The sequence below is a fragment of the Vitis vinifera genome, chromosome 2 (genome assembly GCF_030704535.1).
Source record: "Vitis vinifera cultivar Pinot Noir 40024 chromosome 2, ASM3070453v1".
Lineage (NCBI taxonomy): Eukaryota > Viridiplantae > Streptophyta > Magnoliopsida > Vitales > Vitaceae > Vitis > Vitis vinifera.
This window is the reverse complement of record NC_081806.1, coordinates 8,071,392-8,092,248: the sequence shown is the minus strand read 5'-3', so window position 1 is coordinate 8,092,248 and position 20,857 is coordinate 8,071,392. Positions and strand designations below refer to the sequence as shown.

At 34.7% G+C, this 20,857-nt stretch overlaps 1 protein-coding gene, 1 long non-coding RNA gene and 1 other non-coding gene across 3 annotated transcripts; 1 reads left to right on the top strand and 2 right to left on the bottom strand.

Moving 5' to 3' along the window:
- Positions 1–440: 440 nt before the first annotated feature.
- LOC132253360 (U2 spliceosomal RNA) lies at positions 441–636 on the top strand. The gene has a single exon (XR_009465211.1). It is a non-coding gene; the product is annotated as a U2 spliceosomal RNA (small nuclear RNA).
- Positions 637–1,248: 612 nt separating this feature from the next.
- Positions 1,249–9,322, bottom strand: LOC100242004 (ras-related protein RABH1b-like). The gene is made up of 6 exons (XM_002281787.5): positions 8,906–9,322; positions 6,807–6,877; positions 4,521–4,609; positions 4,130–4,241; positions 1,832–1,922; positions 1,249–1,725 (listed from the first exon to the last, which is right to left on the bottom strand). The coding sequence occupies exons 1-6, from the start codon at positions 9,020–9,022 to the stop codon at positions 1,579–1,581; spliced, it is 627 nt and encodes a 208-aa protein (XP_002281823.1). The 5' UTR covers positions 9,023–9,322; the 3' UTR covers positions 1,249–1,578.
- Positions 9,323–12,369: 3,047 nt separating this feature from the next.
- On the bottom strand, positions 12,370–13,695 carry LOC104882427 (uncharacterized). Its single transcript, XR_009467290.1, has 2 exons — positions 13,309–13,695; positions 12,370–13,170 (listed from the first exon to the last, which is right to left on the bottom strand). It is a non-coding gene; the product is annotated as an uncharacterized LOC104882427 (long non-coding RNA).
- Between the last annotated feature and the right edge of the window lie 7,162 nt (positions 13,696–20,857).

Sequence of the window (20,857 nt, the reverse complement as noted above, 5' to 3'; positions counted from 1 at the left end):
GCTGTTTATTAGAAACGATAGACATGCATTCGATCCATGGGACTGTGAGCTTGACACACAGGACCCTTGCCGCTGCCTTGTCCATGGGGTGGAATAGTCCTGCTTGTACTGCAACTCAATGCTCTACCTTGAAACTCATTTAAAAGTTTGATTATACCAAATTTAGATCAACCAAACCCTCTTCACCATCATTTGAGGGTGGGTGGTTACTAGTTAGTGGTGGCGTAATTGCATTTCCATGACACCAAGGTTAAGTTATATTTAGAATTACAGAATTAGGTAACCTGAACTCAAAATAGAGACTCTCTATGGAAAAACACAGGAAAAAACAAGGCAAAGGGAGATGAGAAAGTGGGAAGCGCAGTCCCATATCGACAAGATATTAAATGTGGCTGTAGAAGAACATAGGATAAAACGGAGTCGAGAAGACGGTACAAAGCATACCATTCTCGGCCTTTTGGCTAAGATCAAGTGTAGTATCTGTTCTTATCAGTTTAATATCTGATACGTGGGACATCGTCCCACATGATATTAAATTTATTTTTTTAGGGGGAGGGCCCATCACAATAGCTTGCTATTGGGGTCTTCGCGCGTCGCCCTTGCGTTGCACTACTGCTTGGGCCTGGCGCACCCCTCCTATTACAGTTGATAAATTTTTACCAGCAGCCTGGGCAGGGGGGACTCACAAGGTCCTGCTCCGTAGTTGGGTTAATTGCACTGCAGGTATAGTTGATTAATTCGTTTGTCTAATACAGTAAGATCGATCCTTCCTACTTGCTTCTGAACTTTGTTTATTTTCAAGAATAAAAGTTGAAGAACAAGCGTTGCCCATACCTTTAGTTGTGTGAACCACATTTAGGGCCCAGCATGAAAAAATAGTATGTATCTTTCTAACACCCAGTTCCGAAGGGAAAAAATGCTTTATATAATAGCTTAAGAACTACAAAAACCAGAATCATTCATGACAACATGAAGTTTTCGACTAATTTTACTAGTAAAGGTGACTACTGTATCATTTTAAGATCTAATGTTTGCATATTTAAATTAATTATAATCTCTTCTCCAGAAAAAAAAATAATTAATTAAAAAACTGAAGGTCAACAGTGCCGCGCAGGCAGGAACAAATTGCATATAAACATCTCATTTGAATCTAGAATCAAAGACTATACCTTAATACCTTATCAAAAGGGAATTGAGTATCAACACAAAGCAGAAAGTAAATTTGTTCATCTGAAGATGAAAAAGAAATGAAAGAAATTACATTTTATCATACATCTCATAAAGTTTGTATGTCCCAGGGATTTGATAGAAAATGGTGCAGTAGCAGTTGAGACTTGTAATTGTTGGATCAGACACAGAACCAGCCAAAAAAGGGGGAAAAAGGGGAAACAACGACGTCCATCTAACCAAACACAATACAATCATATAGTGGTTTTTCTACACTTAGCTCTTATGCCACTTCTGTCTCAAAAGGAGTTCCTCATACAAAATGGTAACAAAAGAAGGCAACAAAATGAAACCTTTACAGATCTGGGGTGAGATTGGGCATATAGATTGCAAGGCTTTGAGGCAACGTTGTCAACAAGAGCATCCACGTGCCTGAGTTTGGGACTGTGATGCACTGCCACTTGACGACTTCAGATTCACATCAACCATGTCTTCTTGCTTTGCTGAAGAAAGTGTTTCCATTCCTGGTAAAGCTGCTGCAATTTTCCGAAACAGTGCCTGTACAAAAAAGGTTCATGTAACCAAAGAATTCCATGATCAAGATAATTACAACCTAGTGAGCATCCAATAATTAATCTATAGGATGTCTGGGGAGAGAGACTACCTTTATATTGAAGCCAGCTTTGGCACTTGTTTCAATGAACATGACGTTAAGTTCACGAGCTTTGGCTTCTCCTTCCTCTATTGAGACTTGCCTGTGGGTTCACCAACATGAAACAAAATATTTAGTGAAAGAGGAAAAATAAAAAAAAATACAAGGCAGAATAGAGTGAACGTCAAAACTTCTTGGCTTGGAAGAAAAGCAATGAGTACTTCACAATTGGAGATGAGCACGGAGAAGGACATATTGCTTGGACTTGATAATGGTAATTCACAGTTCAATAAAGACATATTTGAGTATCAAGGCATTCAAAGGGGATGATTACCTAAGTTGTGTCTGCCAGGCAGTGACAATTTTATGTGGGGGGCAACAGAAAGAACAAGGCAATTCTGGGTTGTTAGATAGGCCCATAGCTTAAATGCAGAGGTCTTTGCTATTCCTCGAGATATTAAAGAGGTGAGGGCTTGGAATTGGAAGGAACCTGAAATGAGACTCTTCTCCTATTATTGGATGGGCATCTTCTAATCTCCAGGAATCTAAGAGGATTATTTATTAACACCTTAGGCACAGAGATGAAGTAGTTTCTGAGATCCTCCAATAAGGAATCTCAATTCCAAGTTCCAAGATAAGAGAGGAGTGTATAGGCTATAATCTTATATTACCCTCTCCTCATTTCTGGGTGCTAGGTCAGGTTTGAGTATTAATGCTTTCTCTTCTAAAAAGTTTGTTTCTTCTCTCTTTTCTTATGATGGACTTCTGTCCTCCGTAGTAGATTATAGTAGTTTTCTATTTTACAAAGAGGGAAAAAGAAAAAAGTTAAGTGTTAGTACCACCAAGGTGGCAAAAAGGAAGAGGGGAAATGCAATAATGAAAAAAAGAAGAATATGGAAGCAGGTAGTTAAACTTCCATCCTTTATAACCAGAAATGATGCTTGCCCTTAGGCCTGGCTCAAGCAGCAAGGGGTTGGGTTTGAGATGTGGAAAATTCCAAGTTTGAATTCCAACAGGGGCAAAAAGGAAAAAAAAATGCTAACTATTTCAATACACACACACACACGTGTACACATATGTAGGAAGATATAGGACTCGGTTCTGAAACATGCTTTTCTTCAGTAGGCCCCTAGAAATACAATGTTAGAAGGATCTAACCTTGAAAATTATAAGAATTCATGTTATAATTAAAACCTTATGCAATTTTATGCCCCATCACGTGCAATCTGGCAGAAGGGAAATTCCACGCCTCATCTTCAGCCTTTAAACAGAATGAAGTTTGAATGTCCACAAAGTGACGAAGCAAGATGTTAAACAAATTCACTTCCTATTCTCATTCAATAGCAAGATTTTGCTGAAAAGTTGACTAGTCCTCAAAATAATTTTGTTATCATGGTCCAATTTGTTATCAAATGGTAACTCTGAATCTTTTCTGGATCTAGCAGACTATTTAGGTGGGGTTTGAGATGTTGTTGGCGTCTTAGGCTGATGGGGGAAAGCCTTTTAAAGTTTATTCAAGGAAGAAAGGGAAGACCTAAGTAAACTTTAAGTAGGATTAATATTAATTAGAATTGAATAGGGATTGGTATTTGTTGGAGTCTAATTAGGATTAACTAGTTGAGTTATAATATAATTAGAATTTGAGTCATGATAGGTTATTAGAGTCCTAGTAGACTTTGGATGTTATAATTAGAATTAGAATCATAATAGGTTATTAGAGTCCTAGTAGACTTTGGATTTCTTAGATAAGCCTATAAATAGGCTAATCAATGTAAATCAAAGGGATGAATTTGATGAATAATATTATACTTTCTTTTATTGCAAGGTTACAACCCTCAATGGTGAGACTCCATTGATTTTTCTTCTAGGTGAGACTCCTAGAAGGCCTTAGTGAGACTCTAAGGTTTTCTATCTTTTCTTCATTGTTTCTTCTTTCTCTCTATTTCTTATCTTATAATTTTCTCTACCATAAAGTTTATTCCTTGTTCCTCTCCTTACACCCTAAAAATAAAACCCTAGCCCACCTACCCTTGAGTATAGGCAACCATCCTAGGGTTGTCCTACATCATAGGCACTCATTATAGACTTCCTGCATACATAGGGTGTGTCCCTCTGTGAGGTATTTCTCAATAAAATCATCATTGACCATTAAAAAAAAACTACAAAGTGCACACTAATTCTAGGCTGATCTACAGATTAGAAAAAGGTACTCAAACAAAGCCTCAATAAAACTTCAAGACAAAAATGAATAAAGGACTAAGACAATCATATAAATTAAATATTAGCCATCTTCTGTTAGCTAATCTTTACCTTTTCTCCACAAGGTCAGTCTTGTTTCCAACAAGGACGATAATAACATCACTACCTCTCTCAGTGCGAACCTCTTCAATCCACTTTGAAGTGTTTAGGAAAGATTGCCGACCTTAATCAAAGATAATAAGTCCAATCAGAAAATTTCATCGGTAATGGTAACACAATAATGAAACAATTAAATAAGAAAGTTCAAAACGTTTTCATAAAGAGAAAAGCTTGGATATGGATCTGTCAGAATAATGATGATAGCATGTGACAACTTTTAAGTACACAACTTTTTCAAAGATAAACATGCCCATCAGGCAACAATTAGAATAATCATCTACAATGCAAAAACTATTCAAGAAGCCAAAAAAGAAAGATGGCAGAGAAATAAAGGATTTCATACTTGCAACATCATATACAATGACTGCAACAGATGAATCCCTAATGTAGCTCGGAATGAGACTCCTGAATCTTTCCTGCCCGGCTGTATCCCTACATAAGAGCAAAAATGAAATGTCAAAGAGAAATAATGACAACATGCTCGTTAGTAGCATAGGAATAAATTGTGCATCTAGGCTCAATCACACTCATCAATATCTAAAAAGTGAACTTCCCAGGTTCAGTTGGATCAAAAGTGCAATTCACCTAGGCAGCTAGGATTCAGCTTTGACTCACAAACCCCTCATGGGTTGAATTTTTATTTTTATTTTTTTGATTGGAAACGACACAGAGATATATTGATAGATAAAAAGAAGCACAAATAGAAGGATGAGAAATCCTCCCGCCAAAGAAAACTAAACTACAAGAAATTACACTGTAAAACAAGCGAACACTCTATAAAGGACCATTCCTTATGGAGTGCACACTGCTAACCAATCAAGTTGTAGCACATTAAGGGGAGTCCCCTTAAAAACCTTGGAACAGAAAGCCCAAAGAGAAGCAAGGAAAACAATAGAGTCCCAAAGATACTCTGAATTCCTTTCTTTATCCTCAAAAATCCTCGCGTTTCTTTCCCACTACACAACCCGAATTAGAGCGATGCTCGCAGCTTGCCACAAAACTATCCCCCTCTTAGAAGAACCAAAACCATTAAATTTGATGGCCATCATGTCAAAGATGCTCCTCGGGTTGAATTTTTATTTATCCTCACAAAGAGGCATTCACTAATCCTACATTGAATTTTTTTAGGCAATTGAGTAATTGTACTTCAGTCCATTCCTTCCATATTTTGCAAATAAACATCCCCAGACGTGCAGCCTTTTAGAATTAAACCAAATCTAAGAATTACATGCTGCAAACCAGTTGAACTTCTCAATTAGTTTATAAGCTCTATTATCCTTGGTGTCAACCATCTATAAACTAAGAGATGACAATTGAGAACAAATATTAAGGAAAATTGTTACTCAAAAGACTTGTTGACAAATGTCAGTAAAGAGAAGAAAACAACATTACCCCTTGAAAAGGTTAGAAGAGGGTCTCAAGCTAGAGTTACACATAAGAGGGATGCAAACTGCAAAGTTTAACTCAAGACCTCAAGGTGGCCAAGGTTCTAATAGCAGGAAGATCTAATTTTATCCTTAAGAAAGTGCATGTTAATTTATTTATCGGTGACATTCCTCACCAAGAAAGCTGAGATGAACCTCTGTTCTCAAAAAGTAATTACATTTTCACCCTTGGGAAGGATGGGTCATGTCCAGCAGAATGGAACTACAGCAATGACCTCAATGAAAGAATATATTAGCAACACTGGCCTCTATGAATTAACAACATTGGTCTCAGTGAAGGTTTAGCTATTAATCAGAAAAGAACCAATTTTGATGTATATCAAAAGAATGTTCAATAACACATGGTTTCTCGACCACAGTTTTCTTCCTCTTTGTAGCAGGATAAAATAAACAAATTACTCTTGTACACCTTTCAGGATGAAAATAACAGTGTACTGTTCAATGTAAGTATGTCAAGGAAAGCAAAAAAGCATTGACTTCAATATGGAGCTAGCCAATTGTTGTAGCATTTTTTTTCCTCACTAGTTGATTTGGTGTAGCATTTCCTTCATTGTATCTTATATGGTTTACCTTTCATGTTAAACAAAGTTTATTTTCTTATAGAAAATAAAATTAAAAGCAGTCATCAAAGAATAAAGTCGGGCTATGAAAACTAAAATAAGAAATGTACTATTCAACAGTTTAAAGTCTAAGGAGTTGGTTCAATTAAGTCATCTGAAGTTAATACAGTTTCATATGGTTCTCTAATAAAACATAAGGATACTAGAAAAGCATGGCTGATCAAGCTAATTGAAATCCGCATGAAAAATAAACTAAGCATCAATTTATAGGAAAACCAAGCATAACCAATTAGCGATATCCAGAAGAGGGCACAAGAAGCAAGGTATAACAGTGGAAAACAAGAAGCATAAACATTAAAGCTTGATTTTATTGCATTAGCAGAATTGGCAGAGAGTGCACCAGGACATATATGATGTTAGTAATCCTCAATCATAAGGAGATTATACCAGTTTTTGACTGTTGAGACTTCTACAAGAGCATTATTTTACTTATAAGGGCCATGTTTGAAATTTAGATACATTAACAAAAAAAAAAAAAAAAAAAAGGAGAAGGGAAAAGAAACAAAAGTTCACCACACCCATCTGTAGATATTTGCAATAAATTATTAGTTGCTGGATCTTTACCACAACTGCAGACGAACGGTTCGATCTTCAAGATACATGGTCTTTGATAGGAAATCAATACCAATTGTAGCCTGATCATAAATTCAAGAAAAGGTATAAGTTAAATGACGCACAAACTAAACACCTGAGCTTAAATTCCAGAAGCTAAATATTTTGTAAGGAGTGGTGGAGCAAGAAGTTTGATTCACTGGGGCACTCTTGATAATAATAATAACATTAAAGAAAATTTTTGCATTAATAATAAATATAAGATCTTAAAATTTATCCATGGTACCATTCAATCAAGTTATCATTGTTGTAGTTCTCATATTTGAATAATATAATTATCAATGTTGTTTGTCCTTTATTTTATTACTTATTAATTTTAAGAAATTCAATAATGTAATTAAAAAATTTTACTATTAAGTTTAATGAGTCGAATGACGTCTAAAAAGGAGAGAGTCATCTATCTAGAAGAAATGGAGCTTCATAAGTATGTTAAGTGCTACCTATATGATATATACCATGCTATAAACTAACATGATTAAAATATAATGTTAGATAAAGAAAGGTATTATGCATGCAGAACAACTTAATTCAATAACAGACAGGAGACAGAGCTGAGGTCCTAAGGACAATAAATGGAAGTTAAACAGAACTGAGAAGTTCTATATATATTAAAAACCTTGAGGGAGGTCAAACATTATGATCCCAACAGAAGCTGAACCTTTAGCTCAAAATAAGATATTTCTAAAATTTCAGCCAAACCTAGCCCATTTTTTCCTTTAACATCTGCCCCCTACTCCAGCCCCAATCCAGATGGAGATAGCACAAATTTTTATTTCCAAAATTCAAACTGCAAGTCCAACTAATTGAATATTATCTTTGAAAGACAAACAAATACCTAGGTGCATTAAGTCTTCTAGTGCTTTTGCACCTTCCGATTTGAATTTTGCTCAGGCTCCCTCAGCAAAAACCAAATCATCAATTTTTCCTTCGTATTATCCCATCTTAAATTCTTTGCCCCCCTTCCCTCCTATTTCAGTGAAAGTCGTTCATCTTGAATCTACCACCAACAACTTTTACTTTCCTTTTGTATTATACTTCCATCTTTGATCAAAATAATCATCAATACCTTATTTTTCTAAAATTCTCCACCCTCCATTTCTTGATCAATTTTTGACATAGATCATGAAAACCATGGTTTGATATATACATCATGTATCACATCGTGATGAAATGTTTCTAAAAATTTCTAGTCAATTGGGATATCTGCATGACATACTCCAAAAATGATTAAAAAATAACATTAGCAAACAACTCAATTCAATGGAGTCCAACAGCATAAGTCATTGTATCTTCTTCAACATCCTAATCTATATTGTATTCATCATTAAGTCACAAGCCACCCTTTTCTTCTCAAAGCCTCTACCATATTTTTCTTCATGTTTGCCTTCTTCTCTCTTATTGATTCATTTCCATTTCATTTATCACCAATTTCATCATCTTTGTTGGACATCACCAAATATTTCAACTGTGTAACATCCTTCCCTTGGTTGGCACAACCTCGGATCCTACACAAATCCACTCACTTTGAATCAGCAGTTTCTATCATCACTAAATACCATTCAACCATCCTAATATACTGATCTCATCTAAGCTAGTTATTTTTCCCATAATATCACCGTTGGACAACCACAATTACATCTTTCCTTTTACCCTTTCTAGTTTTCATCACATTTCTCTCTGTGGATTGTTAACAGCATAATAAAATTCAAATTACAACCCCACCCAGTAGATCTCCGTAGGGTTTCAAATTCCGAACCAAACCCACCCTAAAACATTGGTTAAATAAGTGGGAACCAAAGCCAACCCACTGGCTGCTCAAAACTGATGTCCTCGGCATCAATCTTCAAGATCACAGAACCCGAAAATCCAAGTACAGCCCGTTTGGTCGGTCAGAAACCGTACCAAACATTTTCCATCCTCACAAATCAAAATAATAAACTCGATCAAATATTTTCTCTATACAGCTTTCTCAGCAATCAAATAACACAAACCCAAACCTAAAAAGAAGCAGATCGCGGATCCGAAGACATAATCGCAAAGAATTGAATTACCTGATAGGTATTATCGAATTTGTCGTACATGAATCGAGTGATGATGCTGGTTTTCCCGACAGACTGATCCCCTAAGAAGACAAGCTTGTATTTGGCCAGAGCAGAAACTGGAGCCATTTGTAGGGATCACGATGGAACCAGAACCGGCCTGATTTCTTCAAATTACAGGGTATAGCTTAGTTTAATCCAGGATTAGGGTTAGGGTTTGGTTAGATTCGATTCGTATGGGAGAGAGATGGACCTGTTTGTTTTCGAATTATGAGTTGCGAGAGAGAGAAGGCTTTGAATTTTGAATCTTTAATGAAACGAAGAAAAGCCTGAGCTGTCAATGCCTTTCCACGTTTTGCCAGGTCGATGCCCACCTTGTATTTTTCAGCCTTACTCCTCCCCGGCCAAACGCCCTTCGGTACTCAAAATGGTAAAATCTTAAGAAAAATTCCTATTTTTTGTTTTTAAAAACAAAAAATTAGAACTAATTTCCACGTAAGATAAAAAATTCCGCAAAGACTTGCATTACAATATAATAAATTTTAAAAATAAATTAAAAAACTAAAGTATTAATTTTTTTTTACTATCTTAAATTTTAATTTTTTTAAAAAATAATTTTTAAGAAAATAAAATAAATTTATATTTTTTTATATAAAAGTTTCTACTTTTTATACTAATATTATTATTTTTAAAAATGAAATAATTTTATATTTGGACCATTGAATAATGTATAAATATATGAGATTAAAGTATATATATATATATATATTGAATTGAGATATAAACAAAATGAAATCAAGATACAAATAAATGAGATCAAAATACAATAGGATGAGACCTAATTATAAAGTGTTAAGATTTCATGTATGATATATGATATAAATGAATGAGATTCGGATACACAATGATGGAACTTGAGTTATACACATGGTGTTACCTGATTGGTAGTGTCTTTTAGATAGATATTGTAAAGATATACTTTGATATTGTAGTAAGACCCAAACTAATTATACATTTAAACAAAAATGAAATTTTTTATTATGTTGCTTCAATAATTTATATAAACTTTATACTTCTTGGATCCACAAGTTTTGTTTTTTCACTCTACCAATTGAGGAGTACTTTCCTAAATTATTATAATTGGGATGTTGGAATGATATGTTTTTACATTTGGAATTGAAAACAAATGAACCTCGATGAATACCCAATTTACTTATTTAGAATAATATATACAGTTGTATACAAGGCAAATATTACATGACAATTGAATGGTTATGCTTGTTTATTGTAGTGGTAGATTTAGCCTAATTTGAAGTAACAACTTTTGTTTTTAGTAATGTCTTTTGTATCTTCTATGTATAGATGTTGACTAATTTATGATAGGTTAGCGCTTAGTTTAACTCTAATTCACATGTCTTAATTTTTAAAATTTCTTAAAGGAGAGTTTCATAATATTCATTGTTAAGTCATTCCCTTATTTTCCCTTGATTATAGGATTGCAATTATTCTCTTATTTTCTCCTTTATTTCTTTATTTCCTCAATTTAAAGGGTTTTCATATAGCTTATGTGTGTGTCTATATATATATATATAAAGAACAAATGTTGATTCACTTTCTTTTGCCTTGGTTTCCTCATCCTAGATTGCAACCTTCGACTCTATATTGTTTCTTTTAAGCAATATTGTTAATTGTGTCCCAATCTAATTGGATGTGGCTAATTTCCTTCTCTAGCATAGTCAATTCGTTCTTATTCTTATAACCAACAATTTTATCGCTATGTCAATGGATCTATTATCCAATCATCAACAATGATCAAGTCTATATATGGCAAGAGAACTCTTAATTCGAACTTCTTATCATTACGCAAGACTGATCAATTTGTCCCAAGTTGCATAAATACAACATTCTCACAAAAGCATTCTTGCACATGTTGTTAGGCATCAAGATTACACTATTTTGCCTCTCATGTTTGGGATAGCCTCCACCTTATGTTTCTAGGTAAAGTCAAGTTTGAACCCATTCATTAGCTCTGCATTGTCTAATAACTTCATTAAATTTGCCACCCCCCACCATTCCTAGCACTACCATTGCTAAAAGGTAATATTCAAACTATTCAAAAAAATATATCATTCAACTCAAATTACCTTAATTGACTCGAGCATATTACTGATTCCTTTGTAACACTTCAACATCTAGTTTAAGATTAAAAAAATAACTAAAATCCTTTTATCTATGCTCTCAATGGTTTGGAACCAAAATAGGTCATTTTTGTCATAATAATAGAGAATCGTAAGCACACCCACATTCATTAAATTGAGATCTCGACTTTTTAGTCATGAGCAAAATTTAAAATGTTTTTCTTAGAATGCTTTGTCCATTATAGATATTATCCTTATCTCCACAAATAAATTCCATCAACCTGAACCACGACTAGGGAACTATAATAAGCTTTCTAATAATCAATCTTAGCCCCAGAATTGTGGAGGAGGACAAAAATCTAAAGGCAAACCATACTTGGGAAAATGTTAGATTTGTCGACAACAAGGACATAGTGTTGTTAAATGCTATTATTGCTTTCAAGATATTATCATCTAAATACAATGCAACAATCCTTCACTACCATGAATGTTTCAAAAACACCATCAATGGTTCAAGCATCAAACTCTAATCCTTCTTGTTATCTAGACACTAGTGCAACTAGCCATATGACAATGGTTGGAGGCCATCATCATTGTCTTATTTTGAGCTTCAACTGACTATAACCTTGCCACGGCCACCTTATTCTTAGCGATGACAATGGATTATGTTGTATTTATGTCATTGGAATAAGGATTACTAAAATTTTGCTTGAACTATTATTTATTGAGATATGATATTCTTGGTGTCAACTCACTCACAACAATCTTAGCCCCATCATAGGTCTAATCGAGAGGTCCAATCACACTCTTCCATTCTTATTAATTTTATCTTCATATATTATTATTTCAAACATGCATTTTGGCCAAATCTATCACATGCTGAATCATCTAATCCAGATCCAATTTGCTCCAAGTCCTAATTAATATATCGAAGCAACATGAGCAAATCATGTAACAAATATTGGAGGGATATGCTCACCTCCATGAAAAGAAAGACTCCCTATCCTAGAGTGATTTTTGGTTGTTTGACATCTTAGTACCCCTATTATTCAATGTCTCATCTCCTTATTTTGTACTATTGTCAACAACTGAATAAAAACAAAAATAAAAATAAAACAAGCAAACTTACACCTACATTAACCTTCACATTCACATGTTCGCCCCTTATACCCTTTGAATTATAGACATATAATGGCTACCATTTATGAATTGTTCCTGGGAAACTATTGTTTCCAAGGGTAATATTCAATCTCTTTGGATATTTGCAGAGAGTGATGTTGGGAGGTGGAAAATTGAGTGGGCAGAGTATGATATATGACAGACAACAAAGTTGAACAAAAATGAAGATGGGCCATTTGTATTTCCCTGGAAGTATATTGTTTTGCTTCATTCTTTTTCAGGTTCTCCCTGCCCCGAAGTGGCTAGTGTTTAAGATATTAGACACTCAAGAGATATGCATATTTTTGGGATTTGACCATATTAATTGCTTCGGGTCTGTAGTAGCTGAAAGTTCAGGGATGCAGAGCCCATTTCACTATTTCACAATTCTTTGCCAAAGCCTTCTCTTCTCCACCCCACAAGATTGGAAGTAGTCTCTCTAGATCTTCATATAGATTGACATCTGATTGTGGTTACATCTAGCAGTTCTTTGAAGTTTGAACCATATGTATAAAAATAACAAACAGGAAGAACAATGGGAAAATTTGAGCGTGGACAGCTACCTAAACACACATTAGCCAGGGAATGCCCAAGTAAAATTTATTTATTTATTTATTTATTTATTCTACAGTGACTGAATATGAATACTGGGAATTGACTCTTCTGTTGCTAAAAATTGCTGCAACATAAGACATGGTGATTGGGTAAATGCTACCCAGAATAGGTTAAGACATGGTGAGAGGCCTGGGGCTATGAAGATTTTCTTGCATTGTATGGACTAGGAAATTGGGGAGTCCATAGAACCGATTGATCGAGTAAATCCCACCCAAAATAGCAGCCTAGAGGTGGTACATGGCGCAGAATGCAGTGGCGCCGAGAATCTGAACTGCAGAAACTTGGAAATGAAGAAATGGAGAGATTTGATCGTGACGGTGATGAAGCCATTGCGGATGTTTCTTGTCATGTTCCCATGTAGTTGTACTGCAAATTTGCGTTCAGAGAGTGTATCAGTACAAGCCACTAATATTATATGACAAAAAATGTGGGTTATGGCAGTAATTAACATTATTTAGAATGAAGACAAAGTTGATAGCAACCAAGCTCCCTGCTGACACTTACTGAATGTGTCTCTCATTTCTCCCTCCAAAGCTCCTGAAAACCCACACAAGCATAAGCCTACAATCACACCCACAAACAGCACTAGAAAAGCATAGAAGCACATAGCCTTGAGCTCCATCCTGAATGGCTTCTGGCACTCTTTTTGTTCTATCTTTTCCTTCTCTCTCTGGCTTTCCAAACAGGTATGATGAAAAGCCCCTACACACTCCTATTTGTAGGTCCTGAGAATTAGATATCAAACTCCCAGTCAACTCCACGAATCTTGCTCCACACCCCTATCCAGCTGCGTCTTTGAATTCTCTCAAAATTTTCCCTTACCAGGACCTGTTCCACACCGTATTATCGGTATGGTCTTGTGGGTATTGGAAATTATGTGATGGTTCATACCTGAGTAATACACCAAACATGCCCCCACATGAAGTAGGTCTGAGATCCTACGGTTGAGATTGTTGGCATTTATTGAGGAGATGGAGGATGAAATTGGTCGAAGTCTCTACAGTCTTGACGTGTGGAAGAAGGCGGATCAATAATAATCAACCAGCCTTGGAGAACAATTCAACACGCTTTATAAACGATGGAAAGGGTAGAATTATTAAGCCTTGCTCGTCAATTATTACCATTATTTTAATGCTTTCATGTTCCTAGTATATGGGATTTTGAAAAAAATATATGTATACAAATTTTTTAAAAAAAAATTTATTAAAACATAAAACTTCTAAAATTATTTTTAAAATTACGATATTTTTAAAACTTCAATTGAAATTTGTAATTATTTTTTGAACTCGTAGATTTGAAAACATTTTTTACAATTGGTGTATTTTTTTCTTTCAAAAATCCCCTATTATACCTTGCCTAATTGTTATTGTGAATCTTTTCTGGCAAAGGTTGATTTGGTCTCTCACGTTAAACAGAATCTTTAAAAGTTAAATGGATGCATTTATAAAGGGAGTCTACATTGGAGTTATTTTGTGGATTTTAATAATAAGATAAGATAAGATAAGATATTTTATAATAGATGAAATTACTTTTTGAATGAATAAAAGTATATTTTATAATAAACCAAATTAATTTTTGAATTAATGATTTTTTTATTACAACCTTACAAAACTTTGAGATTTGATGATTTTTCATACTCATCAATTGAATATTGAAAAATCTTAGAAATTTAAGATTCATTTACTCAGATTCAAAATGACATCATAAATTGAAATGCTTGTGTGAAACCAAGGTTTGGTTAAAAATCAATAAGAAGAAGAAAACCTTAAAGAGAAGTATTTTTCAACACCTAAGTTTCATAAGATCTCTTTATAAGGTTGTTGGTCCACTAAGTTTTTCATGCATTACATTCTTTATTTATGCACCAAAATTATCTAAGAGTTATTTTATTTTAAATTATTTAAAATTGGATAATTTTATGTTTTCAACTAAAATCTTGTTTCAAATACTTTTGAAACTTGTTTAAAAAGTTTTAAGTTGAGAAAAATGGTTGTTGAGTAAAAAATGATTCAACCGATTGAATTGGATAAGGAACCAATCGACCTGCACAGCTTAATCGGTCGAGGGGTGCAAAAACATTTTCTCTCTTCTAAAACGTTTGTTCAACCGGTCAAGGGGCGGTCGATATCCAGCGGTCGAGATCCAACGGTCACCTATCACGTATTAAATGCTAATAGCTAGTGAACTGGTCGAACTAGAACTCGACCGAACGAACCCTCAGTGGCTAGTTTGGTTTTTTTCCTCTATAAAAGTTATAATCTTCATTGTTTTGAGAGCGTAACCTTCCTAAATCTTTCTTGAATATATTTGAGTCTTAGGAGAGTGTTTTTTAATGCACCTTATTTTAAAACTTACATATCATTAGTGCACCATTCAATCCTAGTTTTTATTGTACATTTGAATATAAAGTTTTGTACTAAGATTTTGTGAGAATATTTCTTATCATTATTTGTAAATATTTGAAAGGAAAAATCTAAGTGTGATGTATCACTTAAGGATTCTCAAGTGTAGGGTATCACTTGAGGAGTTGTTCAAAAGTGAGATATCTCAAGGTTGTAAAGGGTGCTTGGAACCAAAAGTCCAAGATGGTTGATTGGAACTACAATCCAATTGTATTGCTTGAAGGTTTGAGTTAGAAACTTTGAATTAGTGAAACCTTAAGTTTGGGATTAAAGTTAGAGAAGAGTGGACGTAGGCCGGGTTGTGCCGAACCACTATAAAAATCTCGTATTTGCATTCTCTCTTTCCTACTCTTTTACATATCATTAGTGCAATTGTTTTCAAATTATTTTATTATATGTTTGCATATAATTATCTCTTCCATTCACACAATTTAAATTTGCAAAAAGAAATCATCACCCTATTCACTCTTCTAGGGTGATCACCTTATGTTGGATTAGTCAATTTTTCTAATAACTTGTAATGAAAAATTGTTTTACCTAGTTTTACTTAAAGTGCGATAGACATGATTATAAATTTTATTGTGAAAAAACACAACAAAAAAATAATAATAGCGAGAAAATAATAAGAAAATGAAAATAAAAATACACAAAATACACCATGATTTACTGACATAAGGTTTCAATTACACAAAAAAAAAAAGTCTCACTTTTTCATCAAAACCTCTTTCTATATTTTTTTTTCCTAATTATAATAAGAACATTCTAAAGTTTCAATTACACAAAAAAAAGTCACTTTTTTATTTATCAAAACCTCTTTCTATATTTTTTTCCTAATTATATAGGAACATTCTATATGAAAAATTAATTGTAGAATCTTCAAAAATGTCTATTCCTAAAAGAAAATTTCATAACAGGATGTTTCCTTTATAATAATAGGAAATTCCCCCACAAGAATATTTTCTACCAAACTATAACTTTCCAATTTACTCAAAAATATAATTTAAGATATTTTTCAACAATTTTCAATAAAACATTTTCATTTTTTTTTGTTATATTTGATTCTTGAAAAGTATTGGAAAATGATTTTCTCCGGGTTGTATTATTAAAAATATCAAAATTTTTTAAAATTATTTAGTGTTTATATTAAAAAAAATAAAATAAGTAAAATGAGTTTGAAATTACATATAAAAATAATTTATAAACTTTGAATCTATTTTTTATTTATTTTTATCATTTTTTCTTTCCTTTATATTGTTCCTCACATTTTTCAAGAACCACATTGCCTTGATATTTGTAAACTCTTCTATATTGCAATATGATCAAGATTTAAATTTGTGAATAAAACATTATTATTACAAGGGAAAATGGAGAGAAAAAAATGATAGATTCTCATTTCATTGACTGAATAAAATGAGCTGTACAAAGAGCCCTAAAACAGAGTAGCCAAAATGCCTTTTATAATAGAAGTCACGCATAAGGAGCTGTAGAACTCTACAGAGAAAAAACAACCTAACCAACTATTGATTATAACAAAAAAAGTAAAATAAAAATAAAAAACTAAAACTAATATGCTAAAATTCCCCTTCAAGATGGAGAATATAGATCATGAATTCCCATCTTGCCCAAGAGACAATGAAATTGATTGGGATGGAGAACCTTAGTAAGAATGTCAACAAGTTAGTTTTGGGAGGTAACATGTAGAGTCTTGAGAATCCCAGCTTGAATCTTCTCTCAAATGATATGACAATCAATCTCAATATGTTTGGTGTGCTCATGGTAGACTGGGTTTGCTGCAATGTGGAGAGCAGCTTGGTTGTCACAGTAAAGAACAGTTGGCCCATGATGGGCTATCTTCAAGTCGTGAAGAAGAGACAAGAGCCATAGAATCTCACAAGTAGTGTTGGCCATGGATCGGTACTCGGTTTCAGCAGATGAGCGAGAGACAATCAGTTGTTTCTTGGACTTCCAAGAGATGAGGGAGGTCCCAAGAAACACACAAAAACTAGAAATAGAACGATGAGTGTTAGGACAAAAGGCCCAATCAGAATCTGTGAAGGCTTTGAGTTGCACTTTGAAATTTGATGAAAGGAAAAGTCCTTAGCCTGGGGTTCGGTTGATGTACTGTAAAATGCGAAAAACAACCTGAAGATGTGGCTTGCGAGAGGCTGCTAAGAATTGGCTAAGACAATTTACAGAATAGCTCAGGTCAGGACGAGTAATAGTAAGATATAGCAACTTACCAATGAGTCGCCTATAGTTGGTAGGATCTTCAATCAAGTCACCATCATCTTGAGATAGTTTCAAATTAGGATCCATGGGAATGGTGGTAGGTTTGCAACTCAAATGTCCAATGTCTGAGAGCAATTCCAACGCATACTTGCGTTGACAAATAGAGATACCAGCAGTAGATCGAGCCACTTCCAAGCCTAGAAAATATCTGAGTTGCCCCAAGTCCTTCATCTTAAACTTGCAGTTGAGGGCATGCTTTAAAGTATCCACAGCAAGTTGATCATTACTAGCAATAATGATGTCATCAACATAGATCAAAAGAGCTAAGAAAGAAGTATCTTGATGTTTTTTGAACAAGGTGTGATCACTGGTTGATTGAACAAAACCTTCTAATAAGAGAGCATTGGAGAACTTGTGGAACCATTGATGGGAGGCTTGTTTCAAGCCATAGATAGACTATGCAGCCTGCACACAGCATTAGGAGGCAAATGTTTTCCCTCACGACAAGTGTATCCAGGGGGAAGACTCATGTAAACTTTCTCCATAAGGCCACCATGAAGGAATACATTAGTGACATCAAGTTGAGTGAGAGACCAACCATGAATTGTAACTAAAAAAAGCAACATTTTAACAGTAACTAGCTTGGTAATAGGAGAGAAGGTATCAAGATAATCAATACCTTCTTGTTGTGTAAATTCCTTAGCCACAAAGCGTGCTTTGTACCTATCCACAATGCCATCAACTCGAAACTTGACTTTGTATGCCCATTTACAACCAACTGTTTGTTTGCCAATGAGAAGAGAGCAAATGGACCAAGTGTCATTGTTTTCCAATGACTGCAATTCAATATTCATAGCATCGCACCACACTTGAGACTCAATGGCCTGAAAGAATGATGTTAGTTCAATTTGAGAACTAATGGTGAGAACAAATTCACTGAGAACAAATTCACGGTATGGCCTGGAAAGCTTGTGGTAACTCAAGCAAAAGGAAATAGGATATAGAGAAGGCTTAGAAGAAACGTGTTCAGTGAGGTAATAGTGATAATCAGACAAGTAAGTTGGTTTTGTGGTGACACGACATGGACGTAAGGCTGTTTAAATTGGGGCTGGTGAGGAAATGCACTCTGGACTATGGGAAGAAAACATGTTGGGCTGATTGCAATAAGACTCAAAGATGGACTGAATTGGCTTAGGAAGGACACTATCATTAAACAAATCAACAACATTGTTGCTCACAGTAGAATGAGCAAACGGAAATAGTGATTAATGAAAAATGACATTTCAAGAAATATAGATCTTATTGTTTTCTAAGTCAAGTAACTTGTAACCCTTATAACCAAAAGGATAGCCAAGAAAAACAGAAGCTCGGGCACGAGGGGCAAACTTTGTACGTTGGTTAGAAAGTGTGGAAGCATAACATAGACACCCAAAAATGCGAAGATGGTTGTAGGTGGGTTTGTTGTTATTCAACGACTCAAATGAGGTTTTATTGGATAGTAATGGAGAGGGTGTACGATTGATTAAATAAACAGCTATCAAAACACAATCACCCCAATAACAAAAAGGAACACAAGATTGAAACAATAAGGCTTGTGCCACATTAAGTATGTGTTGATGTTTACGCTCTACAACTGAGTTTTATTTAGGTGTAGCAACACAAGAATTATAAGGAATAACACCCTTGGTACGAAAAAAATCATGAAAGCTAATTTAAGGGCATTATTGGAACGATCAGATTTAATTGTAGTGTTATATTGAGTAGAAATCAAATTGAAAAATTCAGGAAAGACAGTGAGAACATCAGCTTTAGCATAAAGAAGATATACCCAAGTAGCACGTGTGCAGTCATCAATAATAGTGAGAAAATATCTGTGTCCGGCTGGTGTACTAATATTAAATGGTCCCCAAATGTCAATGTGAACTAGATCAAAAGGATTAGCGGACATATTGTTATGTGAAACAAAAGGTAAACGTTTTTGCTTGACCATATGACAAATTTTACAGTGAAAAGACAATGGGATAAAGAATTGGGAATGTGTAATTCATTGTGAAGAATTTGAATTTTTACATGAGATGGATGTCCAAGGCGAAAATGCTAAATATCACTTTTCGACATTACAGAATTTGTAAAAATAGAATTACAAAATTCATTCCCTAATTCTAGAAAATAGAGGTTCTTTCGTCTTCTACCTTTCCCAATCGTCAAGCTTCGAGTGAGGTCCTGAATGACACATGAATTTGAAAGGAAATTAACACGACAATTATGGCTAAGAGTAAGAGCACTAATGCTGAGAAGATTGAAAGTGAACATGGGGACAAAGAAGACATTATCCAAGTTCAAAGTATCAAACAACCTCACAGAACCTACACGATTGATTGTAACAACATGACCATTAGGAAGAGTGACTGTGGTATTATGAACCAGTTTGGAATGAGAAAACAAAGAAATATTGCAATAGACATGGTGGGTGGCCTTTATGTCAATCACCCAAACATCAAAATGAACAAAATGATGAGAAAAAAACTAAGTAGAACAATTGTTACCATAGATTTGAGAAATTGAAGGTCCTGATGTCGATGAAGACTCAAGTGGGTCAATAGTTTGCTATTGAAGGTGCGTGCTAAGGTAGGCAATGAGTTGTTGAACTTGATCCGATGAGAGTGAGAGACTGGTGGTGGGAAAGATCCCACTGTAGCAGTAGCAACAAAAGGGAAATAATGAATGCCCTTCAATGGTTCAGTAAAGGAGCTTGGTGAAGTAGATTGGGATTGAAGGAGGCTCATCTAGGCCATTTGTGTTTAGGTTTTCCCTTTGGGCTTGTAACATGGTGGAAACCGATGTAATTTATAACACCTATCTACTGTATGCCTTGTGAGCCCACAATGGGTGCAAATTGGGCGTTCACGTCTGGGCTTGTTGTGAGATGATGCAGTAGCTACAGAAGGAGCTGGAGAAGAGGCATTGAACGCCATGGAATTCGATGGAGCGAAGAGCCTAGATCCAATAGACCGTTGGCGTTCTTCTTGAACAACAAGATTGAATACTTTCGCCATAGGAGAGAGCGGATCAGACATTAGAATTTGGCCTCTTGTGCTAGCATAAGATTCGTTCAAACCCATTAAAATTTGCATCACATACTTCTGTTGTTGATAATCCATCCAAGCTTTCATACCTCCATAGTGGCAAACGGGAACTGGTTGATAGTTTTTGAGTTCATCCTAGAGAATCTTCAATCAAGTATAATAGGTGTTAACATCAAGCGAGCCTTATGAGAGATCATGTAGTTGTTGCTTGATTTGGAAAATTCGTGGAGCTTGCTCTGATGGAAGCGTTCATGCAGATCTGCCCAAACAGCATGCGCACTCTCGAGATAGAGAAGACTATCAACTATCTCTTTTGAGACAGCGTTGAGGAGCCAA

Coding starts and splice junctions, on each gene's coding strand:
- LOC100242004 (XM_002281787.5), bottom strand. CDS start 9,022: ATGGCTCCAGTTTCTGCTCTGGCCAAATACAAGCTTGTCTTCTTAGGG. Junction 1,923..4,129: donor ACTGACCTTGTGGAGAAAAG/GTAAAGATTAGC, acceptor GTGAACCCACAG/GCAAGTCTCAATAGAGGAAG. Junction 1,726..1,831: donor AAGCTGGCTTCAATATAAAG/GTAGTCTCTCTC, acceptor TTTTTTGTACAG/GCACTGTTTCGGAAAATTGC.